The sequence below is a fragment of the Neofelis nebulosa genome, chromosome 11 (assembly GCF_028018385.1).
Source record: "Neofelis nebulosa isolate mNeoNeb1 chromosome 11, mNeoNeb1.pri, whole genome shotgun sequence".
NCBI classification, from domain to species: Eukaryota; Metazoa; Chordata; class Mammalia; order Carnivora; family Felidae; genus Neofelis; species Neofelis nebulosa.
Window position 1 is genome coordinate 66915677 of NC_080792.1, and position 22205 is coordinate 66937881.

Here is a 22205-nt window from a genome sequence, read left to right on the forward strand (position 1 = left end):
GACATGGGCCTCACTGAGCAAACAATGTGGACAAGGGTCATGGAGGAGGGAGGGACATCCCACATGACCCTCTGAAGTTCTGTTCCCTTGTGCTCAGAGCCATCATGTCTTCCCAAAAGGGCTAGGGGCCCAGTCAGATGGTGTGCGGACCCCACTTAACTCAGGCCTGGAGCCCTCAAGGAAGTCAGAGGTGCTGGGGTAGGGACCCAGTGGCCAGCCATGCAAGCAGGGCAGCACTGGCCCCATGGAAAATGCCCAGTCCAGGTCAGACTTAAATGACCAGAAGCCAGACTCAGGCACCGTGCAAAGTCTTCTCCCTGACCATTTCCCTCTTATGCAAAAATAAAGGTAGCACTCCTCAGGCGATCTGGGGAGAGAGGGGAGCCCCCATGGCATCCCCCCATCTGTATCACCCTGTGTGTCATGCATGGTGCTTTACCCCTGCCCCCAGGAGGCCATGCGCTCTATGACCAATGGGATCCATTGCTCCCTGGGGCCTCAGCTCTTTGGCACCTGGCTCGGGTTTGCCGAGCACTGCTCAGTGGCTCCCCTGGATTGACTCCCACATCTCTGCTCCCTGGACACCACTGGGATGGAGACGGCGGTCTGTCCAAATGTTGGTTTAGTTCCTTGGGACAGGTCCTTAGAGGAAGGCTGGCCAGCCAGGTGGGGCCTCCTCGGAGCAGGGCAGGGAGTTGTGCCTGGACAGATGGCTCCTTCTTGGGCTTGCTCCTTCACTCCCACTGCTGTTTTAACTTTCGCTTCTTTGATTACCAGTACATTTACCAGTAAAGTTAAGGACTTTTGGCCACGTGTTTACTAGCTGTATTTCCTTTTGTGAACTGCCAGTTCCTTGCCTTTTTTTCATTCATTTATACATATCTCCATAACTTCATTGCCTTGTAAGTAAGAGCTTCTCATGTGATACGCGAATGCCACTGCATCATATTTACCACAATCAGGGCATTAAGATTCTAGATGCAAACATGTTCTCACTTCCTCCTCAGAGGCAATGTGCGAATAAATACGTGGATGGGCCCTTGAAGCTGCCTCCTTCACCAGGCCCAGCTTTGCCCACTGGCCTGAGTCCCTTTAGGGTACCACGTGAGCCCTGGTGTCACCAAGGTCAGATAGTGCCTCCCTCCCTGTGCCCAGCATCCAGGACACCCCAGGGTGCTGAAGTGGTAGAAGCTGCATTCAGCCTGAGAGCTCTCAGTGCAGCTGGACCAGGCCAGCCCTCCCTCATTGCACTGGAGTCCCACCAGCTGCTGCTGCTTGCCCGGGGGAGGCAGCTAGGCCACGATGCTCACCCAGCCAGCTGGAGAAGGCCGGAGAAGGCTGAAGGTCGAAAACCCCCCAGACGGCGCCTGTTGGTCATTACTACCTGCTCAGCTGGGCACAGGGATGCAGACAACCGGACACACGCAGTTTCATGCGTGTCTTTCACCCCGTTATGGGAAAACGGGCATTCCCTCCAATTTCACGCCTGCCTGGAGCACACGTTCCGACGAGTGAAGGGCAATCCGTGTAATGAGGTAAGATTTAAGTGGCAGCAGGAGTATGACAGCGCGAATGAGGGGCTCTGATCAGACAGGCGCAGTCAGCGTGTAAAGGAAGCAGCCTGAAGCTCAGTGCCAAGAGGATGGGGGACCAGCGGCTTCACAAGGGCTCATGGAGAACCAACCCTCCTGGGGGGTACATACGTGGCCCACACAGCCAGCCACCCCCATGGGCTGGGCCTGCACAGCACCCTGGACCAGACACAGAATGCGGAACTCACACCTTTGGCACCTCTAGTCATATCCCTTGAAACCTACCTTTTAAAAATTTATTACGTCTCTTGTCATCTTTGAGATTTTAGGGAAAAGGATAATGATGGCAAAGAGCTCCTTTTATTTTCTGGAATAGCCCTTTTTACATGAGCCCCAGAACCCTAGCCACAACCTAAAGCGCCCCAAGGGCAGGGCAGAGCATCGATCCTGCTGGTCTGGGGCCCAGGCAGGGCTCAATGTTTGCTAAATGAAACTAGTGAGCCTTTGTATGACCTGAGGACCTCATCATGACTTGAGGCTAGTGGCTCACTATGACCACTGAGCACCTGCCACTCCCCCCTGGCCATCCTGATGACACCTGTCACCAACGTCCCTACATGTGGGTTTTTCCTTTTCAAGCTTGCATGCAGCACTGACAGCATATAAAATAAGCTCACATGGGCCCCTAAACCAGTCAGCCCTAGAACTTGGTGGAGCGTCCAGCTCAGGTTCAGCTGCAGCCTGGTCCACTGGAACCCCCAGGAAGGAACATGTTCCCTGGCAGGTGGTAACTATTGCTGTAACAATTACAAATGTCAATATAACCTTCCTGCTGGTTGTTCCCAGTAGGACTTAGATTTAGATAGTGCACATTAATGCATATAAACGATGTTCACTTATGTTTAGAAACATTTTCACCAGGGCTTTCTTTTCCTTTTTCTTTTTTTAAAGAAATTGGTTTCCACCAAGTTCTAACCATAAATATTGAATTTGACTTGGTAAAAAGACTCTGCTGGATGACCATGAGCATGAAGGTAGGCCAGCCTGGATCTGATGGCTGTGGAAGTTGGGGTGACCCTGGATACACGGAGGAGCCAGCTCGCAAGCCTGGCATAGCTCTTGGCCCCTGGCTGTGCAGGGCATCCCACACAGAGGGCAGGGGGACAGTCTGTGAGCCAGAGCAGAGATAAACGACAGTCACTGACCATATGGTGCACCGTCTGGGGCCACATAGTGTGGTGGGGAAGCCTGTGGCCTCAGGCCCAGGAAGAGCTCCGTGACTGTCTTCTCCTCCAAGAAAACAAACCACATACACAAGCAGATTGGGTTCTCTCTTCATGTTGCTAATTAAACTTGACGTTTACACTAAAATAAAAAGGTGTTAGAATATCAGAGGCTCACAAGCAGAGCAATGCTTCCCTTAAGGCCTTGAGAGCAGAGAAGGGTGGGCTCATCACAGGTAGTTAGGCCCATCACAGGCAGGCCACTATGGAGTACCCACTGGGAAGAACATGGCCACATGCAGTTTCCTACAGCCACAGCAGGATGCAGGCCACCCCCAAAGAACAGGCCTGCTGGCCTTGGATTGGGCTTCTCTCAACAAGGTTGCACCTGTGTTCAGCCTGCCAGCCCCTCTCCAACATCCAAGTGCCAGCCATGGAGAGCCTGGGCCCCACTCACAGCTTTCAGGAGGCACTGGGGCCTGGACTGTCCCATCCATCTTGCTGGACTCAGAGCACTCCCACCCATGAATTCCTAGAGTCTGCGGGAGAGGGGTGGGGGCGCTTGCTTCTGTTTTGCCTCCAGCTCCCAGTGCTGCCCCTCAGCCCTAGGGGGTGGGGTGGATAGCCCATAGGACTTGAATGGGGCATGTCTGTGGCACGAGAGAGCCATCGGCTGAGGTTGAACATGACTAAGCAAATGGCCTCATGTAAACCAGAGCAAGCAGTTCCCAGGATAGAGAGGGGAGCCCCAAGCTGCAGCCCCTCCTGGGCAAATGCATTCCACTCCCTGGACACTACAGGCCCCCAGTGTTGTCTCCACGGATGCCACCACCTCCCTGGCCGTGGTCTATGTGCACATTCTGTTCAGGTGGACTGTATAGGAAGCGGGGTCCTCAGTATGGTGGTTGGATTAGAAGTGGGAAAGCCAGGCCTGCAGTGCCTGCTGGCTCCCTTTATGCCATTTTAGAGGCTCAGAAGTCATCCTTAGGCTTTACACACAGGTGGACAACACCAGCTCTCCTGCTAAGACAAAGTCCGAAGAAGAAGAAATGGCTGATTCCTAACAGATCAACTGGGCTCCTGAGGCAGGGCCAGGACAGCCCTTCCTGGCACTCCGGACAGTGGGAACACCAGCTGTCTGGGCTTTCTGATCATGCGCAGGACTCCTGTGGTTCAGGAAAGGATGCGCCAGAGTCTCTACCTTTCCCTCAAGGGAAGGTTAGAAAGCCTTCTGAGGTGCTGAGGGGTACGCGACAGCTTTAACTGCTGGTTCTCCTAAGGCTTCACTCCAGAGGCCCTTTGCCCATCCTCTAAAGCAAAGTCTAAGCTAAGCTAAGGATGAGCTCCAGCTCAGAGGTGTTTACACACCCAGGTGTCCACTCGGATGCCCTGTCCTGCTCCTGCTCCCCCAGACAGCTGAGGATTCAGGCCACAACTGGTTAACTGCACAGGGTGAATTCGAGCCCGCGGCGCAGCGCAGGCTGACTGTCTTCACTCAGCACCGTAATCGGCACATCTGCAGACAGGAAATCCTCCTTGCTGCGAGTTCCCAGTCTATTATCTGAGACACCTGGTGTGGGTGGGTGATTCAGAGACAAACAATGAGCTGGCCCCCTGCACAGCAATTAACTGCTTTAACTGCTAATGTATTTAATCCACCACGTGGAGATCAAGGCTGGGCCGAGGAAGAGGCTTGGAGTCCTCTTTGGCTTGTAGACTGCAGGGCCCACTTCTCCATCCCTATGGATGCTGTCCTCACCGGCCGTGACCAAGGCACCAGGCACAAGGGCAGCTCAACGCGACGGAAGCTCGTCCCAGCCCTCAGTGTGTCCACAGGGCATGAGGGGCATCCTTCTCTCCTGCTTTTACCCAGGTTGTGTGCACACAGGGCTTGCTGCTGAGGCAGAACTATGGTCCAGGAGCCATTTGTGGTACCAGCCCTTCAGCCCCCAGGGTGTTTTATTTTAACGTCCTGGATTGGATCATCTTTTATTGTAAGCAGAAATAATGCTTGGATAAAGGCTTATGGGGTAAACCAGCAGAAAACATTCCCAGTTGTTAAACTGGGAAGTGGCTCCTGATTGTTTACAAAACCTGGCCCGGGAGCGAGCAGCAAAGTCAGCACATGCCCGTACAGCCCCAGAAGGCGTGCCAGAAACCGCCGCCACCACAGCGCCGCTTCGGGAAGCAAGGTCAAAGGCCAAGGACTGTGAAAAGCTTCCACCCCCAGCATCAATCACGTTGGGCAGACTGTCTGGAGGATGCTCTTTTTGAAAATACAAAAAATAAAATGGACTCCTGGCGGGGGAGAGTAGGTTTGCGCGCCAGGGGCCCTGCTTGTTGCCCACCAGGGACCCTCCAAGCTTGGAGGAACTCGCAGCCTTCTGAGGGCATGGCCCCTTGCCCTCTGAGCTGCTGCCGTCAGTGTGGGCTTTGCTGATGGCATATGGGCACAGGCCTTTGCCTCTGTCCAAAGGTGAGAGAAGGGACATATTTTGGGGGGGGGGGGGGCGGGGCGGGGGAGGCCCAAAGCATTATCAGGGGAAAAACTTGCCACCTCACCTTTTAGAATGGAGTTTAAGATAAATGTCAATTTAGGGGCGCCTGGGTGGCTCAGTTGGTTAAGCGCCCAACTCTTGGTATTTGCTCAGGTCATGATCTCACAGTTCTAGGAGATTGAGCCCTGCATCAGGCTCCATGCTGACAGCACAGAGCCTGCATGGGATTCTCTTTCTCTCTCTCTCAAAATAAGTAAATAAACTTAAAAAAAAGATAAATATCAATTTACACTTCTGGATCTGAATAGTTATATAACCTTTCACAGTGTTCAACAAAATAAACCTAAGTGGGTTTTACTTAGTAAAAGTAAATTTAGTTTTATGATTTGAACAAGAATATTTCCTGTGGCCATTTGCTAAATTTTGGGCAAGAGGCACTGAATTTACTACAAGGCATTTTCTTGCTCCTTAAATCTGCTCGTGTTGACCACACACAAGCGAAGGGTTCTGACTCCTCCAGAGTTTATCTCACTGTCTGATTCCAAGTGTTCTGAGAACTCAGAAAACCAGAGAGGCTTCTCAGATGTACATCACTGTGTGGTGCAGCCCTGTTCCTCCCGGCAGCTCACTGCAGGGGATGTGGGAACCAGGCCGACCACGTCTTGACAAACGCTGATGGGACAGCCCCTCGGAGTCCTCAGTAAACATTCGATTAACTGACATGGAAGCAGATGATGAGACAGATAGCTACTCAGGTTCTGAGCTCATAGCGGAGGGAGAGCTGACCAGGCCCAGTGCAGAGAGACCCTGAGAACTAAAGACCTCGAGAAAGGAAGACCTCAATTGTTTTTTTCACATGCAAGTTGACAGAAGGCTTAGGAAAACGAGATTCCAGCCCAAGAAGACAGGTATCAGGTGGGCACGATGTCCAAGCAGGTGTACTGCACCCAGTGCCACACGCCCTCACTAACGAGAACCTGTCAGCCCTCAGTGACCACAGCCCACTCACAGCACCACCGTGCCCCAGTCACAAGCAGGCTCATGGTGGGAACCATGGCTGAGCTCTCTGTTCTTCCCGCCTGGCTCCTGGCCAGGGTGCCTTTCCTCAAAGTGCACGTCCCTCCCTCAGACTAGCCCAGGCCCAGGCCCTGGGCCCGTATCAACCCCGCTGCATCCCCACTCTCCATCCTGCCCCTCAGGGGTGGCTTTGGGATGCAGGAGGATTCAGCCTGGGAAGGAGTATGTCTGGCCATGTCACCAATGGTCTAATTTTGCCCAGCCATGCTTGCTCAGCCTTTACCCCCACAAAAAGCTGGACCCACGCCTCTCAGAGAATAGGAGAATGAGAATACAACCACTTGTGGGTGAGGTGGCAGCCAGCCCATGCAAGGCGGAGAAAGGCCCAAGGCCTCTGCCCTATCACTGTTGCCATCTTTGGAAATCTGCAAAGTATGACATCCACAAAGGCCAGTAAGACCCCTACTCCTGAGGAGCTCAAAGCAACCCACAGGGAGGTAATGCAAGCAATCCCACGGGCTACTATCATGGCCTAAGAGGTGGACTGCAATGACTGGGCCACCTGAGAGCCAGCAGAACGAGGGGAGCCCTGGAGGCAGCAGGAAGGGGAGGTGGTGCTGCTGGTCTCCATGTACGGCTCACTTGTGTATGTGCACATGTGGCTCAGTGCACCCTTACCTATGGCCCACAGGACAGTGCTGAAGGTGCCCATGTTCTCCCTGCCAGAGGTGAGGTCCTCCCAGGTGACCTGGAGTTGGCCGTCTGGAAGTTTCTGCACTCTTGATGGGGTACAGTGCTTCAGGAACCTGGTGCCTTGAGAGGCCATGTACTCTGTGACCAAGGAAGACATTTGCTGCAAAGCACAAGAAGACATGCTGTGAGGACCAGGTAGCAGTGAGAATGTCCGCTACTGAGGACTGTAGGAAGAAAGGACTTGGTCTCCTGCCTGCTTGAAAAGGCCCTAGAAGAGCCCAATAAAGGTTCCTCCAAAGGAGAAGGTCCAGTGCCCCTCCTCACACAGAGGAACTGAGGAACTGAGGGCTGAGCCGGGAGCGCATCTGATGCTCCCTGGTTCCAAATCCAAGGGCCTGAGGCCCTTTGGTTAGGATGCACTTGACCTTTAGACTCCTTTCTCGATGCTAAGTCTTTACTAAAAGCAATGACAGAGAAGCACCCCCTTCTCCTGGGGGCTCTGGCCTGCCTAAACCAGATCGCACTTTGGCTCTAGACTCACCACCCCTCTGCCCCTGCCAAATGCTGTCACCTCCTCTACCATTGGGGGAACTGGGACACTAGGTGGGTACCTCTACTCCCCACTAAGAGGTACAAGGTAGCAGGTATGGTGGGGCCATGGGGCTGGCTGGGGTGTCTGCAGAGAGGGCTCCCTCCTCCCAGCCCAGAAGGCTCTGCACCAACTGGCTGCAGATGGGGGCCTGGTTCCTGGTGCCACTGTGGGGGCTTGTGCAGGCCAGAGCTCCAGTCAGACACAGCTTTTTCTTTTAGGAAAAATAAAAGCCACTGTTTAAATCCTCTGGTGTCTGTTCATTTAGAGACACACACGATGAAGAGGCCTGCCTGTTCAGGATTGTCATACCAGTCACAAGGAGTGTAGGCTGTTGATCCCTCTGGATGCCTGACAAGCCTGAAGTCTCTGTCACAGTCTGAGGGAGAACTACTGAGTCAAATTGAGCCACATGGCAAGACCACTGGCCCTAGGCCTGCTACCAGGCCTTCACATCCTTCTCTGAGGCAGAGCAGGGCCTGGGTCACCTGGCCCCACCACTGTGTCCCAGGGCATCCCTTCTCATCATTCTCCAGCTTCTGCCCAGGCTCAGTGCTAAGGCCAGTCCTTTGAGTGGTCCTCATCCCTACATGCCCCTTGTCCACATCTGCATCCTGCAGTGCGGCCTCCTGTGACTCCTGTTTGCTGCCCGGCACACTCTACCCATAGCCCAAGGCACAGAGACCTTCCCTGGATGCTGCAGCCCTGTTGCAGGTGCTCAGTGCAGAGGCACTGAGTGAAGTAAAATGGAGTGGCTGGCACAGGACAGAGGGACAGGTCTCTGTGTCTGCTGGGGGGGGGTGGGGCTGGAGACTGGACATGGCAGGCTCACTGCTTCCCTCTGTGAGAGCTTGCCAGCCCCGAGAGCCCAGAGTGCAGATGGACAGGGGTCTGTCTTCTTCTCAGGGACATGGGGGAAGGACATATGACATCTTAGCAGTGACAGCCCCAGACGTGGGTTTTAATGGATGACTTTCCCTTGAAGAGTTTTTAGTTAAACACACACACACACACACACACACACACACACACACACACACACACCAAACCATGTGCTCCTAACACGGATGCATCTGTAGTCAGTGCTGGTACCTGTGTCTCGCCATTAGCAAGGGTGTCTATGCCCCAGATCTGTATCAAGACAACCTGCACTCTTTAGTCCCCACAGGGTGGCTCTCTGAGCTCCTGCCTGGAAGCTCAGGAGTGGCCGACTGACAGGAAGACTGTGTGCGTTGTTGGCCCTGCACAGTGGACAGGACATCAAACTGGTAGGCCCTGAAAGACTGTGTGGATGCTCCAAGTGCTCGGGATGGACCACTGGCCAGGAAAACCACCAAACACTCATCCTGATTCATGAGTTACATTTTTTTAGTCTATGGTGGGTGACTGGGAATGCTGCCAGGGGCTTTCATCTCCTGAGGTGGTCACCCAGGGCCTCACCAGTCTAGCAACTGCTTCCCCACCTAGTATTGACCCTGAGGAGGCAGCACTGCACTTGGACACCAGAAGGGCTTGGCAAGGGAGACAGAGGACAGTGCTTCAGCCAACACTCGCCTTCTCATTAATGGAGAGATGGGAAGGGGTGACTCAACCTCGCAGTCTGTGAGGCTGGCCCGGAGTGCCCTTAGGTCCAGTGGGAGGCTGCAACGTGTTCCATGTGCCTGTTCCATGTGCCTGTTCCATGTTCCTTTCCACACTTGGGTGGGTGTTTTATATTTCAGGGACAATCTCCTTATTCAACTCAAGGGCCAGTTTCTAAAGACTGAGACCTCATTCCCAGCCCATACCTGCACCTGTCTGGGCCGGGGCAGCTGGCCGAGGATATGCAGTCCCCTGGGGAGAGCACAAGGTGGGAGTGGGGGCACACAGAGCCATACCTGGTCAAAGCCCCGGAGGGGGATGCTTCTCATCATGACAGTGGTATCCAGTCCGAGCCCAGTGAGGAAGCCAGCACACTCTAGGGCCACATCTGCCAGAGGCTGAGGAATGCTAATGGATCATGACATCAGGAGCCAAGTGGAGAGACCCCAGTGCCATGGCCAGCCACCCACTCCCCCACCAATCCCCAGTCAGCCTGAAGGAGCCATAAAGACCCCCTCCCATACCCCCATCCCACAAATGCACACCCAAGGTGAAGTGGGGCCTCTGGAGGTGCAGTGACAGCACTGTGGGCACCCTCCAGCACCCAGTGCCCTGGCAGCTTCTGCCTCCATGGGGCATTTGTGCAGGCTCCCTGGAGTTTAATCTCAGCCTTTCGGGACAGGTTCCCCCTCCAAGGGGTCTGAGTAGCGACAGCAAGGAAGAGTTTCCTACATGAAAGACATGAAACAGCTGCTTTCGACCCGTATTCCCAGCTAGCAGCCCCAGCTTTCATCTTCCATCAGATAGCCCCTCTCCTGACCTCAGATCCTCCCATGGCTCCTCTCTTGACCCTCTCTGGTTTTACTGCTCCCTCTGAAGGAACGGGCCTGGCTGGGGCTTCTCTCAAGGGAGCACCACCTGCCTCACGGCTGTGTCCAGCTGCCCCGACTGGCTCAGCCGTCTCAGTGTGTGGCTCAGGAAATGTCTCCAGGAAGCCCTAGCCTCAAAGGTCAGGCTCAAATTGTCCCCTGAGTACAGGTCATCTGCCCTGAGTGGCCCTATAAGAGCTGGGATCCAGGCGGCAGAGTGTAGGCCTTGGCGGAAGGGAGAGCAGTGCAGGAGGGGCCATAGGGAGTGTGAGCATAGCCGGCTGTCACCTGCACACCAGCAAAGGATACAGCTGGCTCCGACCACCAACCTGTTAGAGGAACGGACACACAGAGAAAGAATGGTGAGTCCCGCACATGGCCCACCATGACACATGAACAGCTGTCTAAGTGGGGCGCCCGCAGTGGGGATGGGGCCCTCAGCTTTCGTGCAAGGGGCCTGGTCAGCTGATGTGTCACTGCTGATGAGTCAGCTGAGGCTAACTGTTCAAACAGGTTGTCCCAAGGTACAAAACCCACTTCCCAGAGGCTCCGACTGTGAAATAAAGGACAAACACTATGTCACTAAATCGGGAAATTGCCTGGTGGTGAAGGATGTGAGTGGTCAGTGACAAAACAGCACATCCTGTGCAAGGTCCTGGGAGTGGGATCAACACAGAGTCTGTGGACATGGTAAGAAAAATCTCATTAGAAGTGGAATGGTTTTCCTTCTGTCCTAATGTAAGTTCTGCCATGGGGTCCCTCTGGTCCTCCTGTGGCCAGGAAGGAAATGGAGATGCTTTGCAGGACAGGGAGGACACCAGACAGTGGGGAAGGTTCTGGGAAAGCATCAGTTATAGTCAGAACATTCTTGGACCATGGAAGGCCAGGCTGGAAAGGTCCACACGTGCCTGCCCAGTGCCACCACACACAGGCCAGGGCCAGGAGAGCCAGCTCCCCTGAGCAAGGATGAGGGCACCTGAAGGCAGAGGGGGACACAGGCACTGAGCAGAGTCACTTAAAATATTTGCCCTAATAGGAGCATCTAGGTGGCTTAGTTGGTTGAATGTCTGATACTTGATTTTGGCTCAGGTCATGATCATGCAGTTTCACGGTTTCGAGCCCCATGTTGGGCTCTGCACTGATGTTGCAGAGCCTGCTTGGAATTTTCCCTCTCTCTCTCTCTGCCCCCGCCGCCCCCGACTCCCAGCTCACACTCTCTCAGTCTCTCTCTCATAATAAGCTTAAAAAAATTATTAAAAAATAAAAAATAAAATAAAATATTTGCCCTAGTAGAATAAATCCTCTCCTGTTATTCAGCTCCACTCTGCATGCATGAACACACATGCACAGAAGCACACATCCACACATGTGCACAGAACCTAACACAGAATGAATATTCCCAGCCCGGGTGGTAACATGTGGGTGGGCTTGTCAGATCACCCCTTCAGCCTTTGAACAAGAGGAGGTGATGTAAGGATGGATAAGCCCAATGTCAGCGCTAATCCCAGCAAGTACTAATGATATAATTCCATTTCAAAAAGCAGCGTATCCCATGGAATATTGCTGAAGGTGCCCTGCGGGGAACAATCGGCACACGGCTTCCTCTCAGGAGCTGGGGATAGAACTGTGCTGGATTCATATTTGAAGTGAGTGAACAGAGCTCCGTATGTGAAAAAGTTGAGAGGGACATGGCCCCGCGGCTGGCCAGAAGCACGGAGATGCATTCAGAGCTCCATCCGAGCCTGCCAATGTTTAAGAAATAGACATGTTGGAGTGCACGTGTATCCACGTGTGTACATAGCCACGTATATGTGTAATATGTATGTCTCTGTATAGGTACATTTTCAAAATTATGTAACCTAACTTCTTTTGTGTTTGATATATGCAGTGAAAGGTATAAGCCTTTCTTTAAGATAGGAAATTACAAGTTACTTAAAATACAAGCAGAATTTAACTGCTTTGAACATCCTGCCTTAAATGCAAGAACGAAGTTGGGTAAAAGCATCAATGCCAAACATGCAGTGCCCTTTGCTCCCTGCTTCTGGTGGTGGTGATGGCGCAGGTCGACCGCCTCCCAGCCAGGCAGGCCATGCAGGCACTAGGGGAGGCCCTCCATTGGACAGCGGGGCTGTCCCTGCCTGTCTTGGAGCCTTCTTGCCTCTGTAAAGTGGACCCTCCAGCGGGAGACAGCTGGCTGCTGGGTGCAGCATACAGGACAACCCCAGGCCCTCTTATCACATTGCCAAGGACACGGCAGTATAGTCTCCTGATTCTGGCAAAAAACTGTTTTGTTTCTGCAGCCTCCGGGTAACTCCCCAACCCCCTGCACTATGTGGATGGGGAGCTGGATGGGGAGGTAGGGTGGGCAGTCATGTAGGTGCTGAGCAGCCAGCTCCTCCCATGGAGCCACCTCAATGCTCTGGGTCTCCTACTCTCACCTCAAAGTCACGGTGCCCACCCCTCAGGCCACCAGCTTTGAATTGCCGATGGAGGACACATCTGGGAGACAGCAGGCACCAGCTCAGCCATTCCTAAGTGGGTGTCCTTAACTGCATGTGTATAGCTGAAATCTCATAAACAAGCAAGCATCCTGCTTTCTTGAAGGTAATTTTGGGTCTCTTCTTGTCTTTGTGAGTATTGGTTTTCACTCCATCCCTGTGCCCAATTTATCAAATAATCATTATTCTTTGCAGAAAACAGGATCCAAGAACTCTCTGCAAATGAGCTAAAGTAGGAAAATGCCAAAGCAAAAACAGACAGACACCGGAGCCTCCAGATCACGAGGGGTGGGGAGCTGCCAGAAGACAGGGGCACTGTTTTGTTTTTATTGGTAGCTTTGAAACTGCAGACAAGTTCCACTGGCTGCTAAGGGACTCTTGGCCAGGAAGGGGGCCTGGGAACCATGAGGTCAGCTGCCAAGGCACGATGACCACTGCTGGCCCTGGCCAGCCACAGGAGGACAGGGGTGCTGCCAGAAGAAGTCAGGACCAGCTTGTTGGATCTGGGGGAAGGGCCCGAGTGAGCCTCTGAGGCCTGGAAACACTCACCTTGTCACTACAGTAAGAGACCCAGACACAATCAGTCCACATGGGAAATCACTACCCTGCATCCTGGGAGCCCCTGATTCAATTTTACGTGTGTTCTGGGCAGCTCTGCTCTCTGTGCCCTTCGGTGTGCAAACATTTCATGCGAAGGTATAACTACTGTGGGATTAGCCTAATCACAGGGCAGGCTTTCTTGTTCAAAATCTGAATGGGGGAGGAAGCAGAAACAAAAGCCTTAATTCAGACCCATGAAGCCCCAGCTTAAAGAGCCCTCCACCTGCCTCTCGAGTTTGAAGGCCCCTGATCCGCTCCCCAAAGGGAACACCCACACAAAGTGAGGCCCTCATGGCAGGCACCTGGCTCCTTGGCGGCCCCACCAGTGCAGGAAATGCCAAACGAGCTGTGAGCTCAGGTGCCCCGGGGAGGCAGCAAGGAGGGTGGGGGGCCCCAAGGCCCCCTCCCCAGTGGGGGCTGGCTCCGGGCTTGCCTGGGATCTGCCAGACCCATCCCACCCCTCAGGGCCTGACACTGGGCCCCCCTCCGCCTAGCCAGAGCCTCTGTGTTCTGGCCTCATAACAGATGCCACCTGGAGGAGTTGTCTTCCTCAGCCCCTAAGCCCGGCATGTCTTAGACACGCCAGGGAGATGGTCAGTGGGGCTTTACAGGCTGGTAGCCAAGTGTCAGGCAGATAGCTGGTCTCCCTTTTGCTGGACACAAGGCTGTCACACCAAATGAACGTGGAGGTTAAGCAGGAAATGAGAAAATTCGCAGGAGTGAGTTTTCCTAACCAAACGGCTGTGGTTCTTCACAAGATAAATTTTATATTCTTCCCTTTTGCGCTCAGGGAGAGAGAAAAATGATCACAAAACCTAGTCAGATTCCAGACTTAAAATAAGGGTCACAAAAAAAAAAAAAAAAAACAAAAAAAAAACTCTTAGGACCAACTCTGACAGGCAGTGTTAAATCAGCTTGAGTTACAAAAACACTCTGCCTCACAGAGCAGTAGGGTCCGAGGACAGAGAGGGCCAGGCTGTGCAGCTGTGGGAGAGCGGACAGTCCTGGGCGGGCGAGTGGGAACACCCGGGTCCAGGCTGTGATCTGGAAATGGCAACTCAGTTGTGTGTCAGGCCAACGTGGGAGAAGAGCCGCCCCTAGGTGACTCCAGTCTCATTCAAGTCCTCTTACGTCAGAGAAAGGTGACAGTACTTAAGTCACCCCAAAGCTCCCGGCTCAGAGCCCACCTATGCACAGAGCTGGCCTTGCAGACATGGCGTGAACCCCAGGTTTGAGTGCTGACCAGCTGGGCCAGGGAGCCAAGGGGGTCTGGAGCAGAGTGACCTCAATTCCTCACCTTTAGACTGCCTGAATAGTCACAGCGTGCACAGACCTGAGGATCCTGGCCCGGGCAGGCTGGGCAGCTGGGCCCAAGTCCTAGCCAGGATGCCCGGGTCCAGAAGGCCTGAAAGAGGGGGTGACCCTCCAGGTGAGTGAACCAAGGTCACCCGGCTGTGTGATCAAAGGCGGATCCAAGCTGTCTGGGTGCACAAGGATCCAGATACCCCAGTGCCTGCCTCCTTGAAAGCATTGTGGTGAGTCGGCCTCCCTTTCTCCCTTCCACCCTCCCTCCACCTGCCAGACAGGCTGGACAGCTGGGGCAGGGAGAGTTGCATGCCTTCTCCAAGCTTCCCCATGCAGGGCAGCGCACACCCTGCACCCCCATTTCCTCCACTGGTGGTGGATAGTTTCTTGAAGTGGCCATCATTCCCCTGAGCATTCCTTCCGAAGGGGCTCCTACTACCTGCCTAGGGGACCCTGTTCTTCTCCCAGAATCCTCCTCACTTCCTGCTCCTCCTCAACCTGCCCTGGATTTACCCAGAAAAATGAAGAAAAAAGAACAATGGAAAAGCCAAACAAGCCAGACACGAAGCTGGCATTCGGGTAGCCTAGGCTGAGTGGATGCCTCAGGTGGGGGTGTGGTTCTGAGGGTCTGGGCAGCCGGGATGCATCTCCCCCCTGGCCTCACAGGGTCCTGCTCATGGACTTGGGAGCTCACACTGCATATGCTAGAGTTTTCTACACATGATCTGTTACCTCTGGGGTAATCCAGCTGTGTAGTGAAGGGTGTTTAATTCTTTCCACCAACTGGGCTTGGGCTTCATCATCCCCTCTCTACCATCTATCCAGCCTTAGGTTCCCCAGACCTGGATTCGAGCAAAGGAGGATAGGGGCACTCCTCAAATGTCTGTGAGCCTACAACACCTCTATGGCCACTGGGGTTCAAGCCTTGAGGGGGCAAAGACGTGGAGCAACCATAGGACACAGGCCTCACGAAGGGCTACTCGCCACTGTGCCCCACTCCGATACATCCTGAAAGGTCTCAGATGCTGCCTGTGCCCCATCATGGGGAGGGACGAAGGGAGGAAGGCCCTGTGCATGCTGTAGAACCCATAAGGGACGTGGGGCCGGATGTGCCCACCCAGAGGCCAGTGGGGATGGCACCCGCTGCAGGCGGAGCCCAGGCTCTCTGGGCACCCTCCACCACCGGCTGGGCCTCCCGATGGGACCAAGCAGAAATGCCCGGCCTGGCTGTGGGAGGCACTACAGGGCCGGGGGGCAGCCCTCAGGTCCATATTAATTTCAGCTCCATTTTAAAAGCAAGTTAAAATAAACACAGGGAATATTTATAAGGCAAATAAATCTGGCAGAAACACCCCCTCCAAGTGTGAGCAGAGGCCTCCCCCTCAGCCCCAGCCCAAGCTGATAAAATACAGAAATGCTACTGTAGACCCTCCGGGCTTATTTTGACTGCAGCAGAGGAATGTAGCATGTAAACACTGACTCCCATATCACACTGTTACAACTTGCATTAACAGCACCGGACAAAAGCCGCATTTTCACAGAAGCATCGTACAGGGATATATCTCCAGCTTAATTTTTAAAAAAAACCATTTCCTCACATAAATCATGCTCAGAATGAAACGGGTGACTGATACATTGCAAACACTTTTTTCTTAAACAATAACATACCTAGATTCCTTCTAAACGAAAGAGCTTTTTAAAAAAAAAAAAATCTTCTAAATGTTTTTTTTCTGAAGAAAATAAACACAGCACTTTCTTTCCTGACCAAAATATCTGGGGTGGTGTCTTCCCAGCGGAGCAGGCCACTGCCCAGGCACTCGGTCACAGAGGAGGGGCCCACAGCTTGGGCCACCAGGCTGAGCACCGGTGGCACCCACCATGCCTGCGCCTCCCGCCCTCCCCAGCCCTGAGTGATGGCCTAGGCCAGCCTCTCCACACACCCAGCCTCCATGACAAGTGGCTAGGGAGAGAATCACTAGAAACCGACCCCTTCCTGGGCACTGAAGACACCACTTTTAAAATGTAATGGGGGGGGACGCCTGGGTGGCTCAGTCGGTTAAGCGGCTGACTTCGGGCTCAGGTCATGATCTCGCGGTCCGTGAGTTCGAGCCCTGCATCGGGCTCTGTGCTGACAGCTCAGAGCCTGGAGCCTGTTTCAGATTCTGTGTCTCCCTCTCTCTGACCCTCCCCCGTTCATGCTCTGTTTCTCCCTGTCTCAAAAATAAATAAAACGTTAAAAAAAAAATGTTTAAAAAAAATGTAATGGGAAAAGAGCAAACAAAAGAAAACAACAGAATATGCAGGAACTAATGTGACAAAAGACTGGGATTCAGAAAATGCTGGCCTTTGGTCATGGGCCGAGACAACTGAAGCGCATGGCAGCCTCAGCCAGGACACAAGTTCCGTGCAGGGAGCTGCCCTCCCAGGCACTTGCACATTCAAGGCTGAACCACGGGTCCAGCAGACCACTGTGGAGAGGCTGGCAAACCAGGTCTACATTCCACCCAGAGGAATCAATGCGAAAGAAAACTAAGAAGATCTGAAGCCAACGCCAGGCACTTGCGCCAGTGATACAGGAAAGTGGGAGCCAGGAGCCAGAGCAGGACCGGGATTCCACTCGGGGATGGAGCTTTCAGCCCGGCTCAAGGGTGAGTGGTCAGCGACACGGGAACCCTAGAAGCCTGTTCTCTACCACTCCATACCACACACCACTCCATTCCACTCCACATACCACACCACCCACATCTCTCCACTCCATTCCACTCCACACCGCTCCCTCTACTCCACACCATACCATTCCACACCACACTCCTCCACTCCATTCCACACCACACCACACCATACCATATCACAGATGAACTGCAAATACCTCAAGGTCACAAAGGAAAATCTGACCTGTGGAAGGCCTAAAGGAAAATACAGGGGCTCTTTTTCAAAAACAATCTTGGGGGTGGAGCAGGCCTTCCTGAACATGCAATAAATCTAAAAGCCATTAAGTGTAAAAAGAGATCTAAGGTACGTAAAAAAAAAAAAAAAAAAAGTTAAAAAAAAACCATTTGTACATCACACAAGTTAAACGACATGACAAGCTGAGAAAATCTGCAGTATAAACGACATGGGATCACAGCCTTAATACGCAAACCAGCTGGAAGATAAGAAACAGATAAGAAAAAAGGAAAACCGGATAGAAAGTGGGCCAAGGACCAAGCTGACAACACACAGACACACACACACACACACACACACACACACACACACACACACGCACACACTCTCTCTCTCTCACACACATTCACAGACACACTCAGTTTTTTAAAAATTTTTTTAAAATGTTTATTTTTGAGAGAGACAGAGACAGAATGCGAGTGGGTAAGGGGCAGAGAGAGAGGAAGACACAGAATCCGAAGCAGGCTCCAGGCTCCCAGCTGTAGCACATGGCCCAACACGGGGCTCGAACTCACGAGCTGTGACATCATGACCTGAGCCGAAGTTGGACACTCAACCGAGCCACCCAGGCGCCCCAACACACTCAGTTTTAAATGGCTAATAAATATGTGAAATGATGACTAATAATAGCAAATCCAAATAAAATCAGGCCATGTTTAACCAATTGGCTGATGATAAAAGAAAAGATAACTCAGAAATTTCGGCATAGAGGAAAAAAATGATCAATGTGACAACATGAAAACTACAAACTTCTGTATGAAAAAATACCCCCAAGTAGAAAGACAAACCACAGCTGGGGGAACTGGTAGAAGGTGATGGACAGAGGGATGCAAACCTGCATGAGCTTGACCACAGTCACTGGGAGGGACCACATAGGCCTTGGGCACAAACAAGTGGTGCTCACCCCAAAGGAGCAGGGGGAGAGGTTCCCTTCTGTTTTACAGCTCATGAAAAAGCTGAAGTCCCAGGCAGGGCGAAGGGGGACAGCAGGCAGAAGTGCACCTGTAAGCTGGTGCAGCCCACCAGGAGGGAGCGCCTGCTAGCAGCATGGGTGAAGGTGTGAAGAGCACCTACCCCTGCACCTGGGTTCTCTACCTGTAGGAAACACCCCTGACAGGTGTATATAACATGCAAGAAGCATTATGACAGTAATAAGATGCACGTCAAAGGTTTTCACTGCAGCATTTCATGATGATGACAAAAAGAGACTAGGGAGATGCTCATGAGTCATGAAAAGATAAACTACATCACATCCATTCAAGGGAATCAAGCCCCAGCTGCGAACAGAGATGCCTCATGAAGAGTGAAACAGTAATAAGCAGAGTACACCCGTGCCTACACACATACACTTGCACACACACCCCCATTTACCTTCGCACTTTTCCTCGCTTTTCCACCCTGTGTGTATGTATGTATATTCTCAAAACCAAGTCCCAAGGCCACCGAGCGCCTACTGACGACCAAGCCTCTGCTGCCCTCTGGTGGCCTTTCCAGTCCCTGCAAGCATGAAGTCCCCCACCCCCCCAACTACTACCCCCAACGCCGCTCACAAGAGTTGTCTGGACCTGAAACCCCCCCTCCCCCTTAACAGCCTGCTCTGTGGGTACAGGAAGTGCATTTAGTGCATTATCACCTGCTCAGGAAGTGTAAAACCACTCACACACTTCAAGTCTTATTTCCACAACTGGGCTATGGTTTCTGAGATCTTTGGAGCCTTTGCTGAATTTCAGGGAAGCCCAAGGTGTAAACCAGAGGAAAGGGGATGTTTAATCAAGGCCCAAGGAGAGGTCAGTGGCTTTCCCTAGTGACCTGGCCTTACCTTCTCCTCCTTGAATATCCTTCCTCTGTGATGTCCTTAACGGGACCCACTGATACCCTGGGGGCTCCAAGAACCCTATTTGAAAACCGCTGCCCTAGACAGTTGGCTGATGCATTTTGTAATACTTGTGTCATCACTTCTAAGACAGTCACAGGATGCAGTATGTCAACAGCCCCACCAAGGGGCACAAGAACCATGTTCCCTTTCCTTCTTTCCAGTAGATAAGAAAGAATGCACTAGAGAGACAGGACTAACATATGGTTCTAAATGGCCCTGATGTTTGCAACTGTGAACAAGAGGATTTCCACTAAGGCCCATGCCAGGTCTTACGTTTTTCCAGGGGACTCCTTCAGCCAGAAGATGTCATCACTTGTAATTCCATATTCCAAGGCGCCTTCGATCTACCCAGAAAAAAAAGGATCAGTGTGAGAAGAGCATCACCTAGCCTGTTCCTAGAGACTTCCCCCAAAGAGGATGACCATTTTGTAGAGCAACTTAGCCAGAACCACCCCGGCTCACACATGGGTGCACTTCCTTGCTCCACAGACTTTTCTTCAGGTTTAGTCTCTGGGGACAGGTGACCAGGCTATATCTGACTCAGTGTGCCATCCACTACTGGGCAAAGCACCCCAGCACACCTTGGCTGTATGAGGTGGCTGGGGAGCTGGGGCATGGCTCTCCCTGCTCTCTGGGGCCTTCCCCTTGATCCAGACCCGGGCTGAGAGGAGGGCAGGTGAGGAACAGAGTGAGTCAGGGCATGAAGGGACAGGCTGGCTCCAAAGGCACAAGGCTGAAGGCTGGATGCTATTGGGCACTCTTGAGGGAGCCTGGGAATTGTACAGACTCTCCTGAATCCCAGAGGAGCCCAAGAGGGACTGCCAAGCAGACTGGGGAGACACAAGGACCAGCGTCCTCTCAGCAGCCCATGAGAGTAAGAAGAGTAAGATGTGCTGGTGGAGAGGAAGCAGACTGCAAACAGTTTATGATTCCAATTGGCAATAAAAATAAAGTCAGGAATTTCTCGGGGTTGTGCAAAGAAAACTGAAAGGTCTGGAAATCAAAGGGCCTAAAACATAAGCAAGTCTTGGCAGGCACCCAGAGAGGGTGTGGTGGAGGTGGGTGATGGGAGGGTGGAGTGGCCACCAAGCTGACTCCCCCTGCACCGGACAGCTCCTGCTCTGTCCTCCTCTGAGCAAATGGAGACATGGTGGCTGCCCAGCTGAGGTCCAGCACGGTGGGCCCAGGCCTGTTGCCTCTGCAGGGCACCCTGGCACATATGCAGGTTTGCCTGAGACGACTGCCCAGCTCCTGGGAGTTGACTGTGGCCTTCAGGGGCTTTAAGCAGAACCAATGTGGGCTTGGCTGATGGGTGTGGGGGTCACTAAGGGTCACCCACCTTTCCCGTCTGTTGTAGCTACCTTGTACAATAGCACCCTGCCACCCTACAGAGCCACATAATCTGCCCGAGGGCCACCTCTGTGCACAAGCCACCTGTCCCCTCTGGAGGCTGCTCTTGAGGGCCTGACAGCTGGAAGGGAGGCATAGTAGCCTCTGAGGACTGGAGGTGTACATTTCCCTCTGTGCCCCCTCTGTTCCCCATTTCCAGAGAAAGCATCGAACTAAAAGTAGAGGCTTAGGATTTAAGCATCTGAGGAGAAACAGAACCACTCCCTTGTTCCTCCTCCATCTGTGCTCTGTCCTGTCTAACTAGGAGGCAGAAGCAGCCTCCATGCCTGGGAAATCCACTGGCCTCATTAACTTCACCACAGCCCATGTGGAGGCTCAGGGCTTGTGCCACCTGGTTCCCAGGTTCCCCTGTGAGACCCATGTGGTTGTGACCTCAGCCAAACCGCTTCCTGCTTCCCATCCCGCTCTCCACTACCCTGACTGGACAGCCCCTTCCCTAGCTCCACCTTCCTTGTGGGGGTGAGGGCAGAGAAGCACCCTCAAGTAAGACGGGGCCAGGAGGGGATGCTGGCAAAAAATGGTGGACTGAGGACCTCCCAAAGTTCACCCCTCCATAAAAACAGCCAGAACTAAAAAAAAAAATTAATTAATTAAAAAAAAAAAAGAGTAAAATTCAACTTTTTGAGAACCATGGAAATTAACCAAAGGCTTGTGGCAACATAGGGCACTTTAAAAAAAAATTTTTTTTTAACGTTTATTTATTTCGAGACAATGCAAGAGACAGAGTGCAAGCAGCGGAGGGGCAGACAGAGGGAGACACAGAATCCGAAGCAGGCTCCAGGCTCTGAGCTATCAGCCCAGAGCCCAATGCGGGGCTCAAACTCACGAACCGTGAGATCATGACCTGATCTGAAGTCGGACGCTTAACCAACTGAGCCACTCAGGCGCCCCAACACAGGGAACATTTAGTCAAGAAAAATGGCGGAGACTTGGTAAGAACAGTGAGTTTGGTGGAGTTTTAACTGACGCTAGCCCCATCTCTCAGCTCAGCACCAACCTTGAGAAATGAAGAGTGACTTTAAAAACGTACTGGAGAGCAGAACAGAACCAGAGGCCTTCCAAAGCTCCTTCCCAGAGTCATTGTTGGACCTGGCTGGGGCTTCCCCAGAAGACCCCACTCAAGAGGCTTATCTTCCACCTCTCTTGACCTTGCCCAGGGCCGAAAGCTCTCTCTGAGGAGGATCTTCCCAGTGATGTAATGTCACAGCTGCCTGAGGTGATGGATAACAGCTGAAGCAAACAACATACTACCCAAAAGTGTAAAAGGAAAAGCCAAGGAATGAGACGTCCATTGGAGCTTTGAAAAGGTCCCACGTATTCCTGGGGACCTAGAAGGCCAGGTGTAGGCACTGGGCTGTGCACACACCAGGGAAAGGCCTGAGACAGCCTGAACTCTCACCTCTGGCTGGCCTTGAGGCCCAGCACAAGTAGGTAGTGAGGGCTAAGGCAGAGTTTCTGGTACCTGGCTAAATGTCAAAAGCGTGCCCCCAAATGCCTACCGAACCCCTCAGCAAAGACTGTGTGTTTTCTCCAGGTGTTTAAGGAAACCTCTGTCTAGTTACTAGCTG

At 52.8% G+C, this 22205-nt stretch overlaps 1 protein-coding gene across 6 annotated transcripts in view; it reads right to left on the reverse strand.

The window, feature by feature from the left end:
* TXNRD2 (thioredoxin reductase 2) overlaps positions 1-22205 on the reverse strand; it is a 51662-nt gene that overhangs the window by 12296 nt on the left and 17161 nt on the right. For all 6 annotated transcript variants that reach the window (XM_058693017.1, XM_058693018.1, XM_058693022.1 and 3 more), the window contains exons 8-11: positions 19501-19571; positions 10312-10331; positions 9430-9521; positions 6949-7123 (exon numbers count right to left, since the gene is read on the reverse strand). In XM_058693017.1, the coding sequence (XP_058549000.1) occupies positions 6949-7123; positions 9430-9521; positions 10312-10331; positions 19501-19571 (358 nt within the window). The remainder of the gene's footprint in view (positions 1-6948; positions 7124-9429; positions 9522-10311; positions 10332-19500; positions 19572-22205) is intronic.